The sequence below is a fragment of the Hevea brasiliensis genome, chromosome 7 (genome assembly GCF_030052815.1).
Source record: "Hevea brasiliensis isolate MT/VB/25A 57/8 chromosome 7, ASM3005281v1, whole genome shotgun sequence".
Classification (NCBI taxonomy): Eukaryota; Viridiplantae; Streptophyta; class Magnoliopsida; order Malpighiales; family Euphorbiaceae; genus Hevea; species Hevea brasiliensis.
In genome coordinates this window covers 1,247,769-1,266,679 of record NC_079499.1, presented here as the reverse complement: position 1 = coordinate 1,266,679, position 18,911 = coordinate 1,247,769, and the positions used below count along the sequence as shown (strand labels likewise).

General features: G+C 27.4%; 3 protein-coding genes across 3 annotated transcripts; all 3 read right to left on the bottom strand.

Moving 5' to 3' along the window:
* Positions 1–2,878: 2,878 nt before the first annotated feature.
* On the bottom strand, positions 2,879–4,380 carry LOC110638129 (probable WRKY transcription factor 75). Its single transcript, XM_021788572.2, has 2 exons — positions 3,834–4,380; positions 2,879–3,223 (listed from the first exon to the last, which is right to left on the bottom strand). Exons 1-2 carry the CDS (start codon positions 4,247–4,249, stop codon positions 3,040–3,042), a joined length of 600 nt encoding a protein of 199 aa, XP_021644264.2. The 5' UTR covers positions 4,250–4,380; the 3' UTR covers positions 2,879–3,039.
* Positions 4,381–4,710: 330 nt separating this feature from the next.
* LOC131181615 (uncharacterized) lies at positions 4,711–8,574 on the bottom strand. Its single transcript, XM_058150471.1, has 6 exons — positions 8,369–8,574; positions 7,437–7,510; positions 6,377–6,454; positions 5,900–5,975; positions 5,600–5,670; positions 4,711–4,827 (listed from the first exon to the last, which is right to left on the bottom strand). The coding sequence occupies exons 1-6, from the start codon at positions 8,409–8,411 to the stop codon at positions 4,711–4,713; spliced, it is 459 nt and encodes a 152-aa protein (XP_058006454.1). The 5' UTR covers positions 8,412–8,574.
* Positions 8,575–10,219: 1,645 nt separating this feature from the next.
* On the bottom strand, positions 10,220–11,799 carry LOC131181455 (probable WRKY transcription factor 75). The gene is made up of 2 exons (XM_058149580.1): positions 11,254–11,799; positions 10,220–10,647 (listed from the first exon to the last, which is right to left on the bottom strand). Exons 1-2 carry the CDS (start codon positions 11,667–11,669, stop codon positions 10,464–10,466), a joined length of 600 nt encoding a protein of 199 aa, XP_058005563.1. The 5' UTR covers positions 11,670–11,799; the 3' UTR covers positions 10,220–10,463.
* Positions 11,800–18,911: the final 7,112 nt, after the last annotated feature.

The following is an 18,911-nucleotide window of genomic DNA, read 5'->3' as shown; positions in this document are numbered from 1 at the left end:
TTACTTTTGAACCCAAGACCAACTCCGTGCTTTGCCGATGTGGGATTTGCCTAAGGGACCTTTCTAACTCCAACTTCACCCACATACCACATTTTGGCAATTAAACTTGGTGGTTTTGGTCATTTTCTCAAAGCTTAAGTCATTTAGGTAAAATTGTCAATTTTCGGTTTTGGTGCTCCGAAGTTGCACTGTTCCATTGGTCAATCTACTGTTGGAATTTGGTAAAACTTCATTCATATAAAATGTTCCTTATTGTCTTAAGTGTATTCTCATTTTTGGATCACCCCAATCGGAGTTTTGTAGCTCAAGTTATAGCCAAAATACAATTACTGTTCACGTGTACTGTTCATACTAGTATTTTGGTTCTGGAAGATTTTTTGTCCAACTTTGTTCAGTAATTTGATCAAGTTAAGTTCATAATTTGGTCTAACTTTCTTCATATGAAATGTTCTATTATGTCTTAGGTTTCCATCGGTTCAAGAATCACCTAAATCCGAGTTTCCTAAAGAGAGTTATAGCCCTTCAAACATTACTGCTCAAATGGAATTCTGCAGAATCGCAGGTATAGTAACTCAACTTTGCTCAATAATTTGAATGGGTTAATGGCATAATTTGGGGTGGTGTTCTTCATGAAAGTTTTAGATCTATGTCCTATCTAATTGCTGGTAAAATTTCAGGTCAATTTGACCTGTATAGCTCGAATTATGACCAAATGAACAGTTACTGTTCATTTGGTTAGTTTGGTGCAGTCGCAGCCTGCTCTCATTTCACTTTGGTCAATTGTTTCACTAAGTTTTGGTCAGTTTTTGGGCATGGTTCCTTAATGAAAATTGTGCCCTTTTATGTCTATTTTCATCCCCAATTGGTGGCATATCAATTGGGCTTGTAAAATTCCCGTTTTGGTCCTTCAAAGTAGGTTTGGTCATCTTGCCAAGAAGATGACCATTTGACCTACGAATTTGGTTTTCATTCCAACAATTCCCACACATCTCTTTTGGTCATTATTGACCATTTTCATCTCACAATAGACCAAAGTCATCATTTATGCATTTCTCCAAAATTTGGTTCACAAACCCTAGCCTTCTAACCCTAACTCACTAAGTTGTTTCATTTAACCAATTCAATGCCTATGTACATCATTCTTTAACTCTATCAAGCTCATATACACCTTTAAGTCCATCAAATTCATGCACACACATCAAACCCTAGCTAGCCTAAATTCAGCTTTAATCCCTCACAATTATTTTTGTTTCATTTTAAGTTACTTTCTAAGTTAATTAAACTAAGAACATAGAAATTTAGTAAAAGAATTTAAATTTATATACTAACCTTTGTTTGATTTTCCAATCACTAATTTTCTTCTCTTTTTTCTTCTTTCTTGTTTCTTCTATCTCCTCTTCTAGTAGCCCAAACAAAGCTTAATCATAATTTAGTAGAATTTTTTGGGAGTTTATGGGGTTGATTCAAGCTTTGAAAGCTTGAATTTCATGGCTATGGAGGAAACTAAGGAGAAAAGAGAGGGAGAGGAGAGATGCACGTTTTTGAAGAAGAATAATATATATATTTTTTCTTATCTTTTATGTTTTTATTCTTATGGAAGACAACAATTAATCCATTTAATTAATTTATTAATTACGAGATTTATGGTATCATGCATGATGTCATTTCCCTACACCTTTTTCATTTTCCTTCTTTTTTCTTTTTTTGTTCTATTAGTTCTTTAATTTAATTTTCGATCCCGAAATTTTCTTTTCTCCGATTTTATTTGACAGTTAGGTCAGGAGTCAGCTCTCAGGGTCAATTGACCAAATTGCCCCTCGTCGGTTCATCCCGGTTTGTAAATAATCCAATATTTCTTCCGGCTCCCTGACCTAATTATTTGACTGGCTTAACAGTTCTTTTTCGTGATTTTCTCTTTTCCACTGTGTTCATAAGGGTCATAAGGACCGCAGCGTCACTTTTTACGGTTCGAAATTTGAGTTTAAAATGACTTCGCAGTCGTTCCCGAGGAGGTCACTCATCGCTGTGACTCTCGGCTCGTTTAACTTCTTCTGTTCTATTTTTCTTATTTATACTCAACTAATTGAACATTACTAATTATTTGTGTTTATAGCTTTTCTAATTGACTTAAGTGTGGTTCTAATCCCCTTAATTGTCCTGGCCGACACCGATCACCGAAACAGTGAAATCTACAAGGCTATGCAAATGGGGGTGTTACAATATGAGCATTAAATATATTATTTTTTAGTATACCAAATATATTATATATTTTATTTATATATTGACCCCGAAATTTTTTTTTTTCTGAATCCGCTGCTAAGTAAATATCAATTAATTTGAAATATATTTTATTAGTCAACTTATTTATTTATTATCACTTGAAATAAAATTATAATTAATTAAAAATTTTATCATTAGTATAATTTTATAAAATACTTATAAAAATATATTAAATATAAAAATATATAGTAATTTATATTAATAAAAATAAATTAATAAATAATCAACGTAGTACACGGACAAAACAATTAATTTCTACATAAATCTAAGAACTAAATAAGCAAAGAATCCCGTTCAAAATGTTACATGGAATTCAAATTTCAAACCTCCTAGTATTGGAGTAGCATCTACCTGTTCAAGGTAGTCAAATTTTGAGTCAAAATCCTTAGTCTTTGATTTCTTAAAACCATGGATTCACAATGAGTTTGGGTCTTAGTTTTAGTTCATTTTTATTTTGATTTAATTTAATTATTAAATTAAATATTTTTTCATTTAAAAAAATATGTGAACCTAAAATTAGATAAATCGGTTAATGATTAATGTTTGCATTATGCATAAAAGAGTATTAAAATTATACACATTAAAAATGTTTAAGGGATTCAAGCAAAAAGGATTTTGAGTCATTAATCTCTTAGAGTTACACACTAATCAAATCGGCTAATCCCCGGACTAAGGATTATACAAAAAAAGCATTACATAATTTATTAATGTACAAGAAATTAATATTAAATGTTAATTCTTGTATTGGAGATTAAGGGACTAATTAAAAGGAAGTGCATAGATTTGCATTTGGCTCAAGATGTGCTCAAAGTTATCAGTAGATTTTTCAATTGGATGAGAATGCATTCCTTCATAGGTTGTGACAACAATTCCTTCATCTCTTGTCAATCTTTGAACTTGCTTTTTGACATTGCACCCTTGATGAGTACACCGGTAATAGCTTCTACAAGCAATAAAAAAAACACAAACTAATTAATTAATTAATCATATTAATGGTAATTAAGGACAATTAATCAAGCTTAATTATTGTATACACTACATCATATGTTTGACGCTCAAAACAAGTTAATCTAGAAGAGGGTTGAGATACCAATTTTCTACGAAACATATGATTCATGTTCATAAAATTCAAGGTTAGATAATAGTTGGTAAATGGGAGTTCAAACAAGGTGAAGAAATCGATCATCACTTAAACACATACACATGGACGATCTTCTTGAATTGCTCTCCATGCATTTTGAAATCTTAACCTTTAATGTACTATGAAGTTACTCATATCATATGTCTTAAGATTAATCCTTTGTTTGTTTCTATTCTTTCCAAACAAAAATATAACAAGTAAAATATGTCTTGTAATGCCGAACATACCCTAAAGCTAGTAGAATAACCCATGATCAATATGCTTGCAATGGAGTTGATTTTATTCATCAATCTTTCTATCCTTTCCAAAATACATATATAATTTTCCCTCCAATCAGCTAGATCAATATTATTTTAAAGAAATATTAAGTAAGATATTGATATGTATATATAGATGATAATTAAGAGCTGACCTTGGAAACTTATTGTTCTTGACAGCCTTCTGGCCATACTTTCTCCATCTGTACCCATCATCAAGAATATCAACTCTGCTCCTTGTTTGAAAGGCATATCTAGGCTTTCTTATTTTCTTCTCCGATCCCTTCTTCTTCCCCAATAATTTCTCTTCATTTTCAGACCCACCAAAGCTTTTATTCTGAGAAGACAAGTTGATATAATTGTTGCTATTGTTACCATTGAAACCACCCATCACATGATGATGATGATGATGTTGATGATCTTCCATCTCCTGGATCAAGCCCAAGAACCCATTTTCCTTGTTAACTTGGAAGTAGTCTGTAAAACCTTGAGAACTACCCACGTTCAATGACATGGTTGTTTCTGCTGCTGCTGAAGATGAAAGCGGAAAAAATGATGCAAAATTCTCCATTGGAAAATATTAGAGGAGGAAGACGAGAGGAACGACTTTTTAAAGAGGAATATGTGAGAGTTAAGTGGCTGCCGCCTGCCGAGCTATTAAAGCAATAAATTATGGAGATCTTTGAGAGGCGGCTGTGATGGCTAATAACCTCACAGTCTCAGCTCCTCTTATCCTTTGTTTGGTGTCGTAAACGTCACGTAAATTAGTGATAAATTATACCGTATAGAATTTTTGAAGCAAAAAATAAAAAAATTACACGAACATGAAAGTGATAAATTATAAAGTGTATTAAAAAAAAGTGTAATGCATATTTATATAAAAATAAAAATATAAAACTCACTATTTTATGAGTGAAAGTACGCATATTTTGAGTGCACCTAATAATTTACCTATCAAAATAACTTGAAAATAATTAATGAAGTTGATATAAATAATAAAATATTTTATATTTTTTGAATAAAGCCGAGCATTCATTCGACCCTTACTCTGATTGATGCATAAACATTTTCAAGTTGTTGGGCTATAGAAGTGCAAGCATCGGATAAACCTCGTCTTGTTGCAAACATCATGTCTGGAAGTTTCCAGCCCTGAAATTATAAAACGATTCAAAACATCAGCCAACATCAAAGAACATTATGCATCTGAAACACACCATTACATCTACTTTTCACACCCATGGTGCATTCAAATAAAAGATTAGGATTTCACAGTCAATCTTAATTGATGAATTTGCTTATACAACAGTTCAAACCTCTCAAAAAATTTCATGATCTTGACAACATGGTTACCACCCTAAAGTACCCATATCAGGCATGGATATTTTGACATGGATAATTCTAATTAGCAGCAAGATCTATGAAAATATTGGTCAACAGGCGAGTTTGACCATAAACACATACACATCTAAGATGCTCATACCAAACTGTAACATAGCTTGGGATTTAATGAGCAAAATCTTTGTGGTTATTGCACTTCATAATTCATATGATGTTCCAGAAAAATAAAGAGAGTTGGTTGCCAAAGCAGCCAAATTAAAAAACAAGCCACCTTACCATAAGCTTCAGCAGAGAGAACAAATTGAAAAGCAACTGACTGTTGTGATTTATTCATGCATGCGATGACCATACCAACCTAACTCCATATGCTGTGCCAATATCAAACAGGTAAATTTTTGTAGCAAACTAGTTGCCATAGATAGGACAGAATGGAAGGGGGAAGGAACTATGTTGCCAATTCCCAATTAACACAAGATTAAGATTTAGTGAAGTTCAGTAAGATGCCTTGGATTGTATGCATTCGTTGTTGTATTTAGTTTCTTATCAATTATTCCACAAAAACTTGTAGAAACAAGAACATCACCTTCCACCAAACATAGCCATATCCAAATACACCCACGACAACAATTATACCATATTTACTTGCACCTGCACCTGCACATTATGAATACATCTAAGAACAGCCCAGAGAAAGTGCAAAGTCAAAGGTCAATATATCACCAAGAAACTTCAACAAAGATAATAGAGAGTTGTTCTGTAGTTAGATAATGAAATTCAAGAGCAGCAGTAAGAAAGACACCCTAAGACTTCTCAAGAAATGGTATGTCATGGAATTTTTCTCCTTTTTTTTTTTGACATTTTTCAAAATATTACAAACTCAAACCTGTCCCGCTTGCAGTTACAATTGTAACTGATCTGTTTGATGCTAACATTTGCAGCTCCTGCCGAAGACTGTTAACCTATAAAAGTCAAAAAAAGGATCCACATTCATATTTTCTAGCAGAAATTTCCAAAGAAGAGATAGTCTTGTTTCATAAAATGATAAGCACATTTGAGAAGAAAAGAAAAAGTAAATTTGGTCCTTAACAATCACACCTAATGAAATTCTGCTCTCATTCAATGATTGTTTTGTGCACATGCATGCACGTGTGCAAAAAAATGAACACTTAAAATTTCAATAAAAAAGATTAGCCTTGGTAAACATAATAGCAGACGACAACAATCCATTTTCAAGGAAGTGCATATTTCCATGCATCCTCAAACAGCTGCCAATTATTTGTACATTCATTAACATCCAAGCTACCATGCTTCTGAAATTAGATTAAAATAAAATCCAATACAAAAAGGTTAACATGCAAACCTGAGCCATCAAAGAATCATTATGTGGCTTGCCAATTGATGAGGTAGAATCATCTTGTCTAATTTGCTTAAAAGCAATCTACAATAAAAGACAAATTGATTAGTAATTGGCATTAAACAGACTAAAGCTCTGTGAAAACCACTTTGGAAAAAATGTTTTGATCAACAAAATATTCTGTTCTCTAGTTGTAACACTAAATCTACAACAAAGACTTAGATTTTCCTTTTTATGTGTTTGTGGAAGTCCGAAAATGTCTTAGTTTACCATACCACAAAAGAAAACTTTTTCCACTAACCAAATTTCCTATGGAACCCAAACACCAAAAAATGCTCTCCAGTGAAATATTTTACACAAAACAAACAAAGCTTATGAGTGATTGAAAATTTTAGACAAAACTTTGAATGAAATTATAAGGTCTAAGAAGATGAGGATAGTAAAGATCAAACAAAACTTGTAGGGAACATATTGTATGTAATGGCTCCATGAAATATCAATTTGCATCTGTCCTACATAAACCACAAAATATGAGCCTAAATGCATAAAAGGTTGACAAAGATCATGTTATCATGAAAAAGGATATAAGATCATGTTATCATGAAAAAGGATATAAGATCATGATATAAAGCAAAACTAATTCTATACTATAAGATCCTAGATTAATAAAGACCAGGAAACCAACTAAGCATTATCTCTGCACAATTGAACTAAGTAAAGAGCCTCAAACCAATATCAGAACCGGTAAGGAATGCTCTGAATGGAATCCGTCACTAAATAAAAGGAAAAAAAAAATGATTAATTGATTATCATGACAAATAACTAATTTCCGAGTCTTCTCATCCTAAAAGCATGTATGTCTTCCCACCCATAAGAAGATAAAGAGATAAGAAGTGGAAAGCTTTTCTATGACATATGTACATGAAACTCCCATGACATAAAGTAACAGAGAAACCTGCAAACAAGTCTAAACTTACTCTATAAATAAAGAATAAAAGTAAAGAACCAATACAATTTGACTTTATGCATTTAAAAGAGCTCAAAATGACTTCGGTCCTACAATTACCTTGAATGCACCTGAAACCAAATCAGACACATTTGACAAGCGCCCCTCTTTTGCAAGAACTGAGCCAATAATACCTAAAAGGCACGAGATAAATTCACTGAGCCATAAAATTTTTCCACTTGACCCAAAACAAAAAATCAATATTAATTTTTAAATGAAAAATAAAAAAGAACAAGCGAAGATGAAGTATTAAGTTAGAAAATAAGGCAAAATGCGATGGGGAAGAATAGGAGAAACACCAAGGCCTCAATGGCACAATGCTAAACAAGCTCACCCACTTCCTAAGAAAATAATATTGTTTCAACTTCCTGGCCTTGCCCTTTATGTCTATAAACAACTATGGTGAGAAACCAGTATTAAGAAAGTGCATTAAAGCTTCGTGTTAATATGAAAAAAATAGAGTGCAAAAAACAAAATGCATGAACTAATCATAGGCACAAACGCTCAAACAAATAAAACGCCTAAAAATGCATACCTCGATCAATATCTGAAATAAGTAACATATCATACTTTTCAATGAGCTAAATTCCCCCCTAGAGATTTTCGTTTGTTCGAAGTCTAAATAAACCATACTTCCATAAATTTTAAACAAGTATAGGTATTCACTACCGATTATTACAAATGGAAAATTTACCAAGAGTGCAAAAACAGAGACATTGCTAGCTAAGTAAGTTGGTAATTAACACTGAACCAAAAGATCACTAAAGCAAAATCTTAACCTTCATAAATCCAACCACATCAATAAATACATCAAAATCAAACCTAGGGTTTATCAAAAGCCCTATGTACTCTGCTCCATAACAAATATCCCCAACAAAACTATATATATATTAAAAAAAAAAGGGGGATTCAGGCCCAATTGTGATCATAAGAAAACAGAAGAAACAAAATCGAAGCAGCGAAGAATTAGAGATGGGGGAAATTGTACGTACCTGCACCAACAAGGATGGTTAACTTGCCGAGGGGGAGAGCCATGGCCAGTGATTCTTCTTTAAAAAAAAAATCTATAGATACAATATCAATTATATCTATAGCCCATAGAAATCAATGCACATCGCAGCTATTGAGCATCAGCCAAGTCTCTAATTGGAAAAATAGGAGAACCAGAAAGGAATCTCTCTGTGTGAGAGTGGGTTTTGTATCGGGTTTCAGTGTCCTGGTGGGAATTGAGTAGAGCCGGGCTGCTACTTGCTGCGAACGAAACAAACCTATTAGCGACTTGGATAGCTAATAGACCTCGCAGTTGGTCATAAATTACGATTGTAACCTTAGCCAGCCGAATATGCATTTTTCTTTTTTTGCTGCTTTGCATTTACGAAAATAATCTTTAAATTATTAAATATAATTTAGTGATCGTAAATATAATTTAATAATATGTGAAATTATCATAAAAATTTGTGAAATCTTCAATTAAAATTTTATTTATAATTGAAATAATAAAAAAAATACCCTTTGAATTATTTCGCTAAAATTCATTTTTTTCTTTTGTATTTTAATAAATTTTTTTTACTTTTTTTTGCAAAATTGAATTTGCTAATGCATGTAATATGATTTCCTTAAATGACAAATATTAATTAATTAATTAGGTAATTACTATCTTAACCTTAATAATAGTGTTGAGTTTATTTAAATTCATCAATATTACATGTTTCAATGGTTCGTTTTGTTGTCACCTTTCACGGCGGGTGGCTTTGGACTCTGGCTGCGAGGGGAATGAAGGTGACACGTTTGATTATGAAGCATCAAGCACGTTGTCGTTTCGTGGCCACAAAGTTAAAAGCTATTCGGCTTCAATTGCTTTGTTGACAAATTGAATAAGGGATTGTAATCGCTCCAATATAATTATTTATAGAATTTAAATATTTTATATAATTATTAAATTTTTAAAATATAAATTATCAATAAAAGGCATGCTTTTATATGCATTATTAATTACAAAACAAGTTCAAATATTACATTTTTAATCAAATTAAAATTTAAATAAGATAATTTTTATTGAACTCTACCCATTAGTGTATATATATATATATATATATTAAAATTAAGTCTTAATAACTTTATAAAAGTGACTTAACAAATTAACATGAGACACACTTAATAAGAAATAAAATTAATGGGAAATTTATTAATTTTCAAAATAAATAGAATCAGCTCAATCATTACTCAATTTCACAATCTTCTTTGTATTTGGTAATAAAACTTTTTTTTTTATTTTTATGTAAAAATTAATTTATCATATTTAATATTATCTTTTATTTAAATATTTTAAATTTCAATTAATAAAATCTTATCTCAAATATAAAAGTGATAATCATTTAGAATTTTATTTACTATATTTTTTTAAGAATTTAAGAATTTCTAAATTTATAATTTCAAGTATTATAAAACTTCCTTTGTCATATTATAATTGTACATCTCTAAAATTAATCTAAAAATATTAAATATAAAAATATATAGTAATTTATATTAATAAAAATAAATTAATAAATAATCAACGTAGTACACGGACAAAACAATTAATTTCTACATAAATCTAAGAACTAAATAAGCAAAGAATCCCGTTCAACATGTTACATAGAATTCAAATTTCAAACCTCCTAGTATTGGAGTAGCATCTACCTGTTCAAGGTAGTCAAATTTTGAGTCAAAATCCTTAGTCTTTGATTTCTTAAAACCATGGATTCACAATGAGTTTGGGTCTTAGTTTTAGTTCATTTTTATTTTGATTTAATTTAATTATTAAATTAAATATTTTTTCATTTAAAAAATATGTGAACCTAAAATTAGATAAATCGGTTAATGATTAATGTTTGCATTATGCATAAAAGAGTATTAAAATTATACACATTAAAAATGTTTAAGGGATTCAAGCAAAAAGGATTTTGAGTCATTAATCTCTTAGAGTTACACACTAATCAAATCGGCTAATCCCCGGACTAAGGATTATACAAAAAAAAGCATTACATAATTTATTAATGTACAAGAAATTAATATTAAATGTTAATTCTTGTATTGGAGATTAAGGGACTAATTAAAAGGAAGTGCATAGATTTGCATTTGGCTCAAGATGTGCTCAAAGTTATCAGTAGATTTTTCAATTGGATGAGAATGCATTCCTTCATAGGTTGTGACAACAATTCCTTCATCTCTTGTCAATCTTTGAACTTGCTTTTTGACATTGCACCCTTGATGAGTACACCGGTAATAGCTTCTACAAGCAATAAAAAAACACAAACTAATTAATTAATTAATCATATTAATGGTAATTAAGGACAATTAATCAAGCTTAATTATTGTATACACTACATCATATGTTTGACGCTCAAAACAAGTTAATCTAGAAGAGGGTTGAGATACCAATTTTCCACGAAACATATGATTCATGTTCATAAAATTCAAGGTTAGATAATAGTTGGTAAATGGGAGTTCAAACAAGGTGAAGAAGTCGATCATCACTTAAACACATACGCATGGACGATCTTCTTTAATTGCTCTCCATGCATTTTGAAATCTTAACCTTTAATTTACTATGAAGTTACTCATATCATATGTCTTAAGATTAATCCTTTGTTTGTTTCTATTCTTTCCAAGAAAAATATAACAAGTAAAATGTCTTGTAATGCCAAACATACCCTAAAGCTAGTAGAATAACCCATGATCAATATGCTTGCAATGGAGTTGATTTTATTCATCAATCTTTCTATCCTTTCCAAAATACATATATAATTTTCCCTCCAATCAGCTAGATCAATATTATTTTAAAGAAATATTAAGTAAGATATTGATATGTATATATAGATGATAATTAAGAGCTGACCTTGGAAACTTATTGTTCTTGACAGCCTTCTGGCCATACTTTCTCCATCTGTACCCATCATCAAGAATATCAACTCTGCTCCTTGTTTGAAAGGCATATCTAGGCTTTCTTATTTTCTTCTCCGATCCCTTCTTCTTCCCCAATAATTTCTCTTCATTTTCAGACCCACCAAAGCTTTTATTCTGAGAAGACAAGTTGATATAATTGTTGCTATTGTTACCATTGAAACCACCCATCACATGATGATGATGATGATGTTGATGATCCTCCATCTCCTGGATCAAGCCCAAGAACCCATTTTCCTTGTTAACTTGGAAGTAGTCTGTAAAACCTTGAGAACTACCCACGTTCAATGACATGGTTGTTTCTGCTGCTGCTGAAGATGAAAGCGGAAAAAATGATGCAAAATTCTCCATTGGAAAATATTAGAGGAGGAAGACGAGAGGAACGACTTTTTAAAGAGGAATATGTGAGAGTTAAGTGGCTGCCGCCTGCCGAGCTATTAAAGCAATAAATTATGGAGATCTTTGAGAGGCGGCTGTGATGGCTAATAACCTCACAGTCTCAGCTCCTCTTATCCTTTGTTTGGTGTCGTAAACGTCACGTAAATTAGTGATAAATTATACCGTATAGAATTTTTGAAGCAAAAAATAAAAAAATTACACGAACATGAAAGTGATAAATTATAAAGTGTATTAAAAAAAAGTGTAATGCATATTTATATAAAAATAAAAATATAAAACTCAGTATTTTATGAGTGAAAGTATGCATATTTTAAGTGCACCTAATAATTTACCTATCAAAATAACTTGAAAATAATTAATAAAGTTGATATAAATGATAAAATATTTTATTTTTTTTTAATAAAGCCGAGCATTTGACCCTTGTAAATAAAAAAAAATCATATTGAAAATATTTTACTCCTGCACTGAAATATAATTAACTTGAAAATACCTACGATTTACTTAAAAAAAAAAAAAACTTCATGAACAATATTAGAAAAATAATTACCCTTGCAATTTAAACAATTATATAATTCATAGAACATAGTTTATAAATTTTTTTTTGTTGATTTTGACCCAACTCTTATTTCGTACATGAGTACTTTTCCTTGATATTATGGATCACATTCACATAGGAGAAGATAATCTAATATTAGCCAATCAACAAATTAATTTTATCATAACATACATTAACACCCCATTTGTTATACTAAAAAATTATAGTATAAAATGGTGATATTACACCAATATATTAAATAAAATGGTAAAATAATGGAAAATTTATAATATATTGAAAATGTATACTTTTGCAAACTATACAAGACAGTAGAGATGAACAAAGTTTGATTTCAAGCTAAAATTTTATAATTGAATTGTCCTATTTTAAAAATTTTGTTTGATTTATTAAATAATTTGGTGTTTTCTTTTTTTTTTTTTTTTATGTTAAACCCACCATTTGTTCAAAAGAGAAAAGTTAGTCCATGTTCAACTATATAGGGCAAGACAAACGAGACGTTTCTTTTCTTGTTAATTTTTAATTTGAGTTTGAGGCATTGGGTCACAGGCGTTTTACCAAATAATTTTCTTAATTAATTAATCGAGGATTTTTTTTTTTTTAAATTTTATTGCAAATGAGCACGCGGCTTTGAATATGAACTGATGGCCGCATGTGGTTTGAAATTTGGTCGGATAAGGACAGCGGCGCAGCCTCTCATTTCTCACATCCAACAAACGCAATAATCACATGGCTCCCCCAATCTCCAATTTTGATCATAACAAATTATTTAATTTGCGGTCTTTGATCTTTCCCTTTCCATCATTCTCCAAAATTGTCCTTTTTTATTATAAAATTAAATTACAATGGGAACAGAGAATTCATTTTAAACTTTGAAGATTTAATATATTTGAAGTTCTATCAATTTCTTCTCATTTTTACAAAATTGCTTCACAAGTGAGCTCAGCTGCCTTGTTTTAACAGATGGGGTTGGACCAAAGTAGATGATTTTTTTTCAAAATTTATGGAAATTAAAATTTAAATTATAGGTTACAATAATTAAAATTTCTAGACTTGTTATGATGAGCAGCTATTAGACAATGCATTAATTGTTGTCTGATTATTAAAAGATCTTAACCTTTTTCTGCGGTTATCCCTCGTTTTTCCATGCTTTGAGTCAAGATGCTGATTCATCGTTGAAAATGAACCTGCCGTATGCAATTTTAATTTTCAAGCTAAAATTATTATTTAGTTATTATATTTTAATAAAATTAATTTTTTAATTATTATATTATAAAAAATATATTATTTAATTTATTTATTTTATTTTTATTAATTATTAAATTATTATATTAATTTTTTTTCATTATTCATATTATTTAAAATATTATTTAATTTTTATATTTTAAAAAATACTATTATTTAATTTTTTTATTTTAAAAAATATTATTATTTAATTTTTTATTTTAATAAAATTAGTATATTTTTAAAAATATAATATTTTGAAAATATATTATTAAATAAAAATAAAAATTTTACTATATAAAAATTAAATTTAAATTTACATTTGTTTTAATTTTTTAATTAATTAAACATAATTTTTATGTTTTCTTCATATAAAAATAATTTATTTTAATTATTTAGAAATTTAAGAAAATTAATTAATTTTTTTATGTAGATATTTTATACTATTTTTATCAATAAATGAAAGTAAATAGAGAATAAATTATTAAAGAGTGTAGGTATAAAAGATAAGAATTATAGATAGAAAAATAAGAGAGAAATGAATAATATAATAAAAAAAAATAAGAGAGAGTTAAAATAATTTAGGTATAAAAAATAATTATGAGACTAAATAATCAATAGAATCAAATTATAAAAATTAACTAATAAATTTTTTTAAAATATAGATATTAATTAATTAATTTTATTAAAATAAAAAAATTAAATAATAAATTAATTAATATTAATTAATAAAAAAATTTAAAAAATTTAATAAAAATAAAATATAAATATTAAATAGTATCAACATGCATGCAGAACAATAGAATGTAAATTTTAATTTTAACTTAAATTTAAATTTAAAATTTTATATTTATATTTTAATATTATTAAATTTAAACCCATCAATAATGATGCAATACATTTGAAAAGTATGTATGCACTTTTTTCTACATTCATATTTAACGGAGAAAATTAATCACCAAGCAAACAAGATCTTTCTAGAATAACTGTGCAACATCATTAAAAAAAAAAAAAAAATCTGGATTTTGGAAACTTTTTTTTTTTTAAGCAGAGGATTTTGGAAACTTCAAATGTGGCACAAATGAAGAACAGTATTCAACACTCAAATTAACAATTAACGTCCAACTTATTGCATCGTATTATTGAAGGGTGACTGGTCAACATTGGGGGGAAAAAAAATGGTCGTACCCTATCCATTTATATTCGTGGCCAGTCGACTGGTTCGAGTCGAAACTATCGGGTTCGATTTCTAAAATTATATTCATTTTATATATTTAATTAAGTTATATTAATTTAAATTTTAAATAAATTTTAATATTATTTAATTAATATATTTAGAGAAATTTTTTTCTATAATAATTGGAAGAATAATGCTAAACAAGAGAAATTATATTTACTATTATTGGGGTTGCCAAGAACCCACGTCCAAGTAAGAATCTCCATTATAATTACCATTAGTCCAGTCAAATTTTGCAGACGCCAGCTTCATCCAATTTTATTCAACTTTTTTCCTTTATAAATAAACTCCGAGTTTTTTTTTTTCTTTTTGTTATTTCCCTTTCCCTCCTTTTCCACCTATCCAAACATGTGTTACAGAAAATTGAGACATGGGGGCTCTGGTCATAGTTAGCTTCGTAATGCATGACGTGGTGAGGATGAAGTTGTAGATTAACCTGCAGCAGCAGCAGCAGCACCTCTGCATGGCTGCACCTAATCCTCTGGTGTGCTTTTACCAAGTCTCACTCTTCCGAAATAATTTTGAAGCCAGAAAAATAATGGAATAAAGATTATATGTTTAAAATATTTTTTTTTACTTAAATTAATTCTATAATTAAGTTTAAATAACTATATTTTTTTTAAAAATAAAATAAAATAAAGCTTATGTTTGGTGTCAATGAGAATAATATGCAAATGAAATAGGAGTTGGAAAAGGAGAATCAAGTGATTGCGATTTGGACTCTCCTTCTTCATCAATGGATAAGTGAACTTGTTAACTGCCCATGAGCTGCATCAAGTCATACCAAATCTGGCTAAGAAGTAGTTACTGGTGGGTTCGATGATGAAGAGCATGTCTAACAGGAAGAAGACGTTCCTGTGCTAAACGTTGCCGGTAACTATTCCACCCTCTCTCCAGTTCTAGATGAAAAGAAGAAGAGGAAAACGAGGAGTTCGTTGTTTTGTAGGTTTGATCTGTTGGGCTTGCTGAGTTGGTGTTCTTCCAATTTTTTTTTATTTTTTGTTAGTTTTTATTTTAACTAAAAAAAGTAAATAATTTTTAATATTTAAAAATTAGAGAAAAAATATATTACCATGTAAGGATTAATTTAGATTTAATAAGAAAAAACATTTTAAAAAAAATTATTGATAGAATGTAATTCCGTCCTTCAATTGTTCTATGGGAAAAAGAAAACTGAAAAATATATTTAAAAATTAATCGTCCAAAATCAGCCTCTCTTTCTCTCAGGCCGGATAAGTTCCAACTCCCATATAGTGTTGCTCAGCCCAAGCCAAAGTCATTTTTTTAGGCCTAACCCAATTCAAGCATTAATATCCGAAATCAAAGTTTTTTTTTTTTTAATAATTGATTCTGCTGAATTTTAAATTCGATATTACTAAATTTAAAGCTCATTACTAAAATATTTTATTTTTTATATATTTTAAAAAATTATATCAAATTATAATATTTGAATAAACACTATTATTGGTGCGTTTTTCCATGATTAAAAACTTCTATATTGAAAAAAAAATAGTATATGAAAAAAAAAAGAAAAAAATAAAATAAAAGATTAAATAAAATATTATAACCTATATTTCTATCTATACTATATATAAATATGAAAAAGGGGAAACATTAGTTTTCCAATGTTCTTCCTTTTTTAAATTAATTATAAATATATTTTTATTATTTAAATTAATTTTAATATCTATATAAATTTAAAATTTTTAGTTCTATTTATACTCTAATTAAATATAAAATTTTAATTAAAATAATAAATTAAAAAAAACAATTAATCTATAATTTCTGTATCATATATAAATGTGAGAGTGAGAGATGAGACATTAGTTTTGACAAAAATACCAATTATTCTTTAAATTAATTATAATTATATTTTTATTATTTAAATTAATTTTAATCCTACTTATATTTAACTTTAATTAAATATAAATTTTTATAAGAAATAATTAACTAAAATAATAAATTAGCAAGTGAAAAGTAAAAATACAATTAATTGATAATCTATATCTATCTGTCTATCTATAATCTATATATAATCTATTTATCTATAATATATATAAATGTATGAAGGGGTAAAATATTTGAATATCCAAAACATCTTTAATTCTTTATATTATTTATAATTATATTTTTATTATTTAAATTAATTTAAGAGACTATATAAATTTTAAATTTTTAGTTTTAATTATTTTATATTATGACAATGAAGGACCAAATTTATAATTGGCTACTAAAAATGAATATATTTTAAACAAAATAAGAAAGTTTTAAAATTAAAAAAAAAGAAGAAGAAAATAATAGATAAAAATTTATTACAATATAATTACATTAAAATTTGAAAAGTAATATAAATAATTTCTAAAATAATAAATTCAAAAAAAAAAGGCTAATAGTTTTTATAAACAAATAAAATTTTTTCTTGACATAGAAAATTTTTATTATTCTTTAAAAATAATTAAATATTTAAAAATTTCTATTTAAATAGAAGTCTAACTCTAAAATAACTTAGAAAAAAGAAGGAGTTAGAAAATAAAATAAAAATATGAAGAAAATAGAAATTTATTTTACTATTCTACTTTTCTTAGAAAATTTTTTAAACTTAAAATTAATTAGAAAAAAATTGCTTAAAATAAATCCAAATCGATTTTGAAAAACCGTACTATATTATTAAATAAAAATAGTTTAAGCTTTGTAATTGAACAGATTTTTATTTATTTATTTATTTATTATCATTGTTAATATAAAATTGAAAGCAAAAAGTTTTTGCTATAAGTCTATAATCTTATCTTAATATTTAAAAATAATTATCAAAAAATTATCTTCTTTAAGTAAAAGATTGTCTACTGATTTATTGTTTACTACTATTTTTTAAAATTAAAAATAAATTCTCATTAGGTAATAATACTATAATTAAAAATAGTAAATAATTAAATTTGATAAATTATTGAAAATTAATATGCTTTAAATAAAATAAAAATATCATAAGATTAAAAAAATAAAGAAAATAATTAAAAAAAACTCTATTTATAGTTTTAGGAGTTTAACTTTTATGTATATATATTTATATATATATATTTTTTATTTTGGTGCATGGAAAAAAAATCAAAATACATGAAATTGATATTGCAAAAAAAAAAAAAAAAAAAACTTCTTTAATTTATAAAAAAAAAAGGAGAAAATTTTGTCAAAGTAAAAATATGTATTTCAATTACATTGCAAAAATCATTTTATTTGATAATTGATACAACTCCAATCTAAATTTTAAAGAAAAACCAATTAAAGCTTTAAAATAATATTTCAGTTGCTAGCTCCTTTTTTTTTTTGCATTTAATTTAATTATTTTTTGGCTTACAATTATTCTAATATTGGCAATGGCTAAAAAAAGTTTCATTGCTACCAAACATTGATTTTGGTAAAATTCTCGTTATATTCATTGATTAAATAAAAATTTTAATTTTAGTCATGATTGCATTTTGTAGAAATTCAATATAAAAATCGACATATTTTTAACTTTGCTGTGTGCTTTTGTTATTTAAAAGGTTAACATTTTATTTTATTTTTTTTAAGCTGAATATTTAAGGCAAAATTCAAAATCTCCAATTTTGATTTTGATAATTGGATTAAAAATTTTAGTTAATTGTCCAAAATTAAAAAAAAAATTGAATAAAATGAGCAATCAATGCAAAATTTTAATTTTTTTTGCCAATAACTCTTAAATAAATTATATTTTAATTTAGTAACTAATTAATTATTACTATTATTGATATGGCATGACCAATTTTTGAACTAAATGGTAAACAATTTGGATCTTCAAGTCTTAAAAAAAAAAAAAAGAATGCCTTGAAGATGGGTTATTCGGACAAAGTAGGTATTTGAACAGTTTACAAAGTGTTCGATTAAGATATCAGGTGTTTAGATAAGATATTAAGTATTCAGACAATTATAAAGTGTTCGTATAAAATGAATGTTCGATCAAATTATAATTATGTATTTCAAAAAAAAAAAAGAGTGACCGAATATAATCAGTTATATAAGAAAAATATGTCATATATTATCATTGAAAATATAAAACATATTATGTGAAATCTCAATTAAATTAGAAAAGATATTATATTTTATTCTATAAATATGATTCACATCAATATTTAAGATACATAATTTTATTTTTTTTATTTTTATT